Source organism: Epinephelus moara, chromosome 6, assembly GCF_006386435.1.
Source record: "Epinephelus moara isolate mb chromosome 6, YSFRI_EMoa_1.0, whole genome shotgun sequence".
Lineage (NCBI taxonomy): Eukaryota > Metazoa > Chordata > Actinopteri > Perciformes > Serranidae > Epinephelus > Epinephelus moara.
Genome location: NC_065511.1, coordinates 3728325 through 3736848, shown reverse-complemented (window position 1 = coordinate 3736848; position 8524 = coordinate 3728325). Strand labels below are relative to the sequence as shown.

Below are 8524 nucleotides of genomic sequence, written 5' to 3'. Positions count from 1 at the left end.
TGAACATATCTGTAAGTTTATGACATTTGGCCGCCTCCTCCTCAATGGCCCTTTTTTTGTTTTGTTTTTTTTTATCTCTCTCCCGTTCAGCTCCACCTTTCCTCTTTTTGCGGTCCATTGTAACGGCGCTGCTGAGCTGCAGAGCTCCTACTGCACAGTCTGCACACACAGGCACACGTACACACCCTCTGCTCTCTGCTCCACCTGACTCTCCACAACCAAGCTGCTTTCAGTTTACAGGCACGCTGATTTGGGGGCGGGCGCGGGCGGAAAGCGAAACAAACTAATCATGTCTTGAATCTACAAAAAAAAAAAAAACTTTCTGACCAATCGTTGTAACAAATGCTGACAAGCACCTATCATTTCTGACAGCGGGCAGGCTCTCTGCCAGCCGGCACGGCCACCTGCGCTGCGCAGCCTGCGCTGCAGAGCGCTCCTTAAAAAAAAGAAAAAAAGAAAAAAAAAAGACAGGCAGGCCAGAGCAGACCACTTGCAGGCCAGGCCACCGGGGACCTCCCCGGTTCTCCCGTGGGCCAGTCCAGGCCTGGATGATGGCGAAGCCGCATGCAAAACTTTATGGCACTGTATAAAGCCCCGAAGCCAGGAAAGCTAAAATTATTACTACTACAGATAATTTCAGTCTAATAGGTCTGTTTTCTTTTCTGTTTTATTTTAGAAATAGCCAAGTATCTCTACTGTTTGCGATTGGGTTTTCTGAATTACATTTTTTATGGGTTTTTTGCCTGTAATTGACAGGACAGTGTGTGAAATGGGAGAGAGAGAGAGATTGGGGGGTGACACGCAGCAAAGGGCCACAGGCCGGATTCGAACCTGCAGCTGCTGCAGCGAGGCAGGTACCTCTGTACATGGGGCGCCGGCACTGTCCACTACGCTACCGATGCCCCCTGAACATATTTATTCCACATATTTGTCAGTTCTGTGTAAACAAAGAGTGAGAAAAACGCTGGCCTTACTTGTGAGGCTGCTCTGAAGAGAAATGCATCCACAGAGAACTTCAGCCCACTACCCCCTCCTACCAGGAAGTGGGAGCTGCTGCCCTCCCTCCTGCTGTCTGTCATGCAGCTGCAATCAAAAATCACAACACAAACACATCAAGACATGTACAGCGACAAACCAGTTACTGTAAACTGTTTGTGTGACTGCGTTCTTACTAGAGACACACCCATAGTTAGTAATGATATCCACTCTGGGCATGCTGTTTGGGTCTTTGGAGCTTGTGGCATAGCATGAGTCCACATAAAGTCTTTCCCCAGTCAATAGAACTCCCGCTTGGGCCACAAAATACACTGGCTCCCCCAAAATGAACCAGTGGCCTGGAGGGACGGGCTCCCCCTGGGCTGTTAACACACAAACATACACACACACATTCAAGGCTAATTGAAGTTGTATTTGCTTTTGTATTACAGCTCTATTGAACATGATCAAACTATACTGTTGAACTTTAATGTAAAACAACCTGGATTTATGCTTTCCTATGAACAGATCTTAGTTAAACTTGGACCGACGTGTGTGTATTATGTAGTATAGCTAAAGTTACAGAAAAATAAATTGACAATAAGAAGTTGTAGAGATTCGCAGATAAAGACGATATGTTGATTAGTATCAGAATGGCTAAATAACTACTGATTATAGACTCAGTGTAAACTAGTGTTGTCAAAAATAGTAATTATCAATACTGAATACTAAGTGGAAAACACGTTTCACGCAACTAGTGTTAATCTCGTTGAGGAAAAACTATGACGAAAACCTTTCGTCAACAACCTTTTTTCCATGACTAAAACAAGACAATGACGACCTAAAAATAGGTCTTCATAATAAAAACTAAGACAATTTTCATTTCATTTTCATTCATGAGATGAGACATGACGAAATGTTAGTGGTGGACTATCAGACATTGAAAGCCAAGAACAACTGTGCTTACAATTATCTTTAAATGCTGCATGAGTAACAGGCTGGCAAACTCCAGTAAATAGTCTGAACTCAGATCAGTTTTCTCTGACAGAGATTAAAGTTAAATTTTAATCACCAACTCTGTGAGAGGACGAGTTTAAACCTCCAACTAACATATTGCAGATTAAGAAAGGATTTGTGTCACGCGCTGCCCCAGCACACATCGGACGCGTCGTGCTGAAGCTCATCAACAGGCAATCATGCAAAGTTATTCCTACTTTTACTGAAAGACCTGTACTTCCTCCACCTCTGCAATAGCTTAAAATCACGTGTGGACAGCCGCTAATTAGGGGCCGAGCAGCCTAAGCTGCCAGGACCCTATTGTTATCCTGCATGTTCTTCTTCTTTCTTCTTCTTCCAAGGAAATCCTACTTCCCAATGCGCGAAAAATCACCAAACTTTGCACAAAGGTCCAGTCCCATGCCAGATTGCTCTGCTGCAAAAACAGGCCAATAGTCCTGATGGTGGCGCTACAGCAAGCCTCTAAAGTTCAAAATTTTGAAAATTCACAACAAATCAACCATATGTGGTACAGATTTGCAACTTTCACCAAAATGTAGCCCCAATACTGAAGAAACTTTTGTACATTTAAATCTATTGCAAATTATGAAGTCCATCACTTTTTTTTTTCAAAAACTGTAAAATTTACTAAATCTATCTCCTCCCACAATTTTTGCTCAATTGACACCAAACTTGCTACAGAGCATCTTCAGACTGTCCTACACAAACAATCCACACAGATTTTTGATTTATCGAAAATTGAGCCTATAGTGCATCAAAATGTTTGACTGTAAACGGTATTGTAAACATATACTTGCAAATTCTTGCTAAATACATTTTCAATGTTCATTAAAAAAAATGACAAAATTTTGGAGTCATGGTAGATGACGTTTGGAAAATATCAGAATTTTATCTCAAAAACTGAATTTTTTACAGCATTTTGAATTTCGCTCTCATGTGAACAATTGGAGTCAATGCAAAAATGGCATTTTTAAACATCAGTTTTTCACTTATGGAGCCAATAAATCAAATTACCAACATCTCCATGCTGTCTAGATGCAATTTGTGTATTTTCGGATTTTTGTCTTAATAATTGAATTTTTGACAGCCGTTTGAAATCTGCTTTTACACACTAACAGCTGCTGTCTTGCACACAGGTGACTGGCTTAGTCAATTTGTGAAGCTACATGTGACATTTCCGTTTGCCAATTAGCTCAGTGAGATAGAGGATGGTTCTTAGTGTTGAAGATTGTGAATTCAAGCCTCAGCTTGTGCAACATTTCCATATGAGAAATCTACCCAAACTTTTCATAAAAGGTCCAGTCCCATGCCAGATGTCCTCAACTGGAAACACAAGATAATAGTCCTGATGGTGGTGCTACAGCAACCCTCTAAATTTCAAAACTTTGAAAAATCATAACAAATCAATCATATGTGCTACAGCTTTGGAAGCTTCACTTTGAAATTTGCTTTTCCATGGCATGGATGGCTACTGTCTTAGCTCAGTAAGATAGAAGACGGACCTCAGTCTCAGAAGTTGTGAGTTCAAGCCTCAGCTAAGACAGAACAGACATTCTAATGTGAAAGTCCTATGTTCAGGCATTATGCTATGTGGATTAGAGACTACCAAGGTTAAAATAATTATGATCCAGGCAGTTTCGCAGAGAGACAAATACTCTTTATCAACACTTTTCCCTGTTATCCCTTGTCTCTTTTCCCTGTTTATTTGGCTTAGCTATCAGTCAATATGCAGAGTCTATCCAATAGCTACTTTTACATTTTAAAAAATGTTTTCATAATGTTTAGCTTTAAGCTAGATCAGGCCAGTTTGTTCATAATTGCTAGCAGTTAATGTTATTCTTACTTTCTTGTTCTTGAGTTTTTTCTTTCCTTTGTATATTATGAGTCTGATCACTTCAGCCACTCATCCACAATTTGAAAGGCATGCCATAATTATATGATGTAACTTCTATGTTGTGATATGCTTTGTTTTAGTGTGTGTGTTGAAATGTTATAGGCATTGAAATGTTGTAGGCAATTCTGAGCAACACACACACTAATTTTGCCTAAAATTGCCTGGCCCCGACCACTGCTACGCAGTAGCAATAATTAAACTTGATTTCTCAACTGAAAAGCTTATCTCTAGAGCTATGACTCACTAGGCTTTTTGGCCAATGTCTTTATAATGACAGGACTGTGGGTCTTTTAGTTCGGTATATTTCTCGACCTCAACAACAACCAATCCTTCCTCATCCATTCTTCATCACACACCAGACAGCAGCAGCTACAGAGTTCTCTTTATGCATCAATCGTGAGGAGAGGAGTTGAGCTGGTGTGTTCAAGCAGAGAGCAAGTGGGGAAAATGCAATTCATTTTGGTGGAAGCGAGACTGGAAATGGGAGAGTGGCATGAAGATTGGTGGGGCGGTGCGTTCAGAAGCACCTATGTGCGTCTAGCCGCCGTTGGTGTGGGATTGTGCGTTGCAAATAACAGGGGCTTATTTTTTGACGTGAGGTGTTCCCTACTGGTGTGTTTTGGCCTTTAGAGTTAAAAATTCCAATATTGTGACACCAGTGTAATCTTACAACTCTTTAATGCATCCCAAATCTCTTGAATTGTATCCACGTTTCCTTCCACTTGTGTCTTAGTCCCCTCCCACTGGGGATGCATGGAGGGACCGAAGTAAACCAAGCAAGAAAAGGACACAAGGAAAAGTGTTTTTAGAGAAATAAGATGTGGACTATGCAACTATTAACAAAGACACTGTTCTGTCTGTTTAACAAAGACCTGCAATAAATAACAACCTGCATTCTGTGTTACATGTGTGTATATTATTTGTTCATTATATGTGTACAGTGAGGGAAATAATTATTTGATCCCCTGATGATGTTGTAAGTTTGCCCATTGACAAAGAAATGATCAATTTATAATTTTAATGGTAGGTTTAGTTTAACAGTGAGAGACAGATAATCAACAAAAAAAATCCAGAAAAACACATTGGAAAAAAGTCATAAATTGATTTGCATTTGCTCGAGTGAAATAAGCATTTGATCCCTTAGCAAACAAGACTTAGTACTTGGTGGCAAAACCCCTCCTGGCAATCACAGAGGTCAGACGTTTCTTGTAGTTGGCCACCAAGTTTGCACACATCTCAGGATTTTGGCCCACTCCTCTTTGCAGATCATCTCCAAATCATCAAAGCAACACAATGGAGGATTGCGCTTTTAACCTCACGGGGTCCCCCTACAGACGAAAAACGGTATTGTCTGTTACAACTGTCGCAAAAAAATTTCTGCGTGAGCACTTGTTGACAAGCCAATGATACCGGTGAACTCCCTGAAGCTGGCTGTGTAATGCGCGATCATCATGTCTTCAGAACAGGTAAAGTAGCATTATAGCATTTTGTACAAACATGATTAGGCTGATTGCTTTGTTTATTTATTCATTTTCGAAACTCTTCGCTGAGTTGCTCTCAGCATGTCAGGACACACACACACACACACACACACACACAGCAGAGAGGCCGCGGTGCAGATGAAGGGAATATAACTTCAATATTACTCTAGTGGACGACAACTACGCTTGTTACTGTAAGTAAGTGCGATAAAACCTCTGCCAGCCAAGCCAATACTTTATCAATACATGTGATCAGCATGTAGAAAGCCATATTTCAATCTGCTCTGTCCGCAGTCTCTCATTCACCGCTATTATGATTTATGATCGCGGTCGACACAAGCACATTGCGCTTGCGGTGCTAACAACAAGTGTTGAAGACAAACTAAAATGAAAGCTGTCTGTATGGAGGCTAACACTTTTTTAAAATGTACCTAAGGCAGCCGACCTGCAGACAGTGAGTCTCCTAAGGAGAGGGTAACAGCAATAACAGTGCTAGGTCACCATCGGTCGGGCATCCCTCCTCCTCTTTCAGATCTTGCCAGTGTGTAAAGCCAGGCCAATATTAATCCTTGTTCGAGCTCTTGTTTTATCGTTCTCCCGTTTTCTTTTCTTTGTCTCCTTGGACAACACCTTCACCTTCTTCCTTTTCTTTGTCGCTTCAGCCATGACAACCACGTCTTCACCTCGGTTCGGCTACGCTACTCTAAAGAGAGGAGGGGGATATGACGTATGCCATACAGCAGCCAAATTTTGTAGTCCTTTTTGTGTCCAGGTTCCTACCCGAACCCGGAAATTGCATAGTGCCAGTGCAAGCGAAACAGACGCTCTCAAGCAATGACGGAGTCATTGTTGATGTACCATCACAAGGATCTTGGATATATATTTTGAGGGCTCAAAAACTCCATTGTGTGCTTTAAGGTTTCGAGGCTGACGTTTGGAAACTCAGCTCCCTCCACAGATTTTCAATGAGATTAATGTTCTTCTTCTTGAGCCACTCCTTTGTTGCTTTGGCTGTGTGTTTTGGGTCTTGTCATGCTGGAATACCCATCCACGACCCAATTTCAGTGCCCTGGCTGAGGGAAGGAGGTTCTTACCCAAGATTTCACGGTACATGATCCCCATCCATCTTCCCTTTGTCCTGTCCCCTTAGCAGGGAAACACCCCCTAAGCATAATGCATCCACTGGTGTTCTTGGGGTCATAGTCAGCATTCCTCCTCCTCCAAACACGGCGATTCGAGTTGATGCCAAATTGCTCAATTTTTGTCTCATCTCACCACAACACCTTCTCCCAGTCCTTCTCAGAATCATTCAGGTGTTCATTGGCAATCTTCAGATGGGCCTGTACATGTGCTTTCTGGAGCAGGGGGACCTTGTGGGAGCTGCAGGATTTCAGTCCATTACAGCGTAGTGCGTTACCAATGGTTTTCTTGGTGACTGTGGTCCCAGTTGCCTTGAGATCAGTAACAAGCTCCTCCCGTGTAGTTCTGGGCTGTTTGCTCACCATTGTCATGATCATTGAAACCCCACAAGACGAGATCTTGCATGGAACCCCAGACCGAAAAAGATAGATAGACAGATATTTTAGGTTTCTTCCATCTGCGAAAAATCGTACCAACTGTTGTCACATTCTCACCAAGCTGCTTGGCGATTGCCTTGTAGCCCATGTAGCCTTGTGCAGGTCTACAATCTTGTCTCTAACGTCTTTGATCAACACTTTGGTCTTGGCCATGGTGTTGATTGATTGCTGCTGTGGACAGGTGTCTTTTATGAAGGTAACGAGCTGAGATTAGGAGTAGGCTTCTCTCTTAAAAGGGAGAGGACTAATTTTTGTGCCTCGTGGACACAACCAGTCTGTGGGAGCCAGAAATCTTGCGGGTTGGTAGGGGATCAAATACTTATTTCACTCGAGCAAATGCAAATCAATTTACAACTTTTTTCCAATGTGTTTTTCTGGATTTTTTGTTGATTATCTGTCTCTCACTGTTAAATTAACCTACCATTAAAATTATAGACTGATCATTTCTTTGTCAGTGGGCAAACTTACAACATCATCAGGGGATCAAATAATTATTTCCCTCACTGTATGTATGTTCTTACTGTCCATTCACTATTTAACCCTTTGAACTTTGAAAGTTGTTCGCCAGTGCCTTCATTGGTATTTTTGCTTATTGTGATGTCATTTCTTTTGTGGGGTACACACTACACGATATCAGCCCGATTATAGCCCGACGCAGCGACGTACGGTATGAGCATGGATCGTAAACGACAAAGAGTGTCGTACACGATAATCCATCGTTTCATCTCGTGTAGTGTGACATAGTAGACGACAACTGAAGCCACATCTGGGAAGTCTCACAACAGGCCCGGTTCTACGAGGGTGCACAAGCATGCATTGCACCCTTATTTTATGTGTCTGCATGCTCAGTTGAAAAGAGTGGAAAAAAATTTTTCCTGTTTTTTCTTTCTTTTTTTTTTAAATTAATGTTGACATGACAATATAGAACACATTGATAGTGAAGTGTGTATTGTATTTGTTTTAATTCAATGGTAATTAAATAAAATTTCTGCCTTTCTTCAGTAACGTCACTGTCAACACTCTCTGTCATGACCATATGACAAGTGCGCGTGACTGCACGTCCCTCATTTGCGTCCAGCGCAGTTACCGGTGGCTGCTGCACCAGCCGGACGCAGCTTTCTGCTGTAGCGACCGTTAATTCAATTAAATTCAATTCAATTTTATTTATAAAGCCCAATATCACAAATCACAATTTGCCTCACAGGGCTTTACAGCATACAACATCCCTCTGTCCTTTGGACCCTCGCAGCGGATAAGGAAAAACTCCCCAAAAAAACCCCTTTAACGGGGAAAAAAAACGGTAGAAACCTCAGGAAGAGCAACTGAGGAGGGATCCCTCTTCCAGGACGGACAGACGTGTAATAGATGTCGTACAGAACAGATCAGCATAATAAATTAACAGTAATCCGTATAGAGAGAGATAGAGAGAGATAGATGCAGGATAGACGGTAATGACAGTAGCTTACAACAACATTAATGAAAGTAATAATATTATTGTTATATTTCTGGCTACTGTGGTACAATATGTTGAAAGTATATATTAGTATCTGGCAGTATACATGTGTGATAATAATCATATG

At 41.6% G+C, this 8524-nt stretch overlaps 1 protein-coding gene across 1 annotated transcript in view; it reads right to left on the bottom strand.

Annotated features, from left to right (window-relative positions):
• Window positions 1-8524, bottom strand: part of LOC126391200 (uncharacterized) — a 31292-nt gene that overhangs the window by 5866 nt on the left and 16902 nt on the right. The window contains exons 4-5 of the mRNA XM_050045777.1: window positions 1184-1358; window positions 975-1083 (exon numbers count right to left, since the gene is read on the bottom strand). Of these exons, the coding sequence (XP_049901734.1) occupies window positions 975-1083; window positions 1184-1358 (284 nt within the window). The remainder of the gene's footprint in view (window positions 1-974; window positions 1084-1183; window positions 1359-8524) is intronic.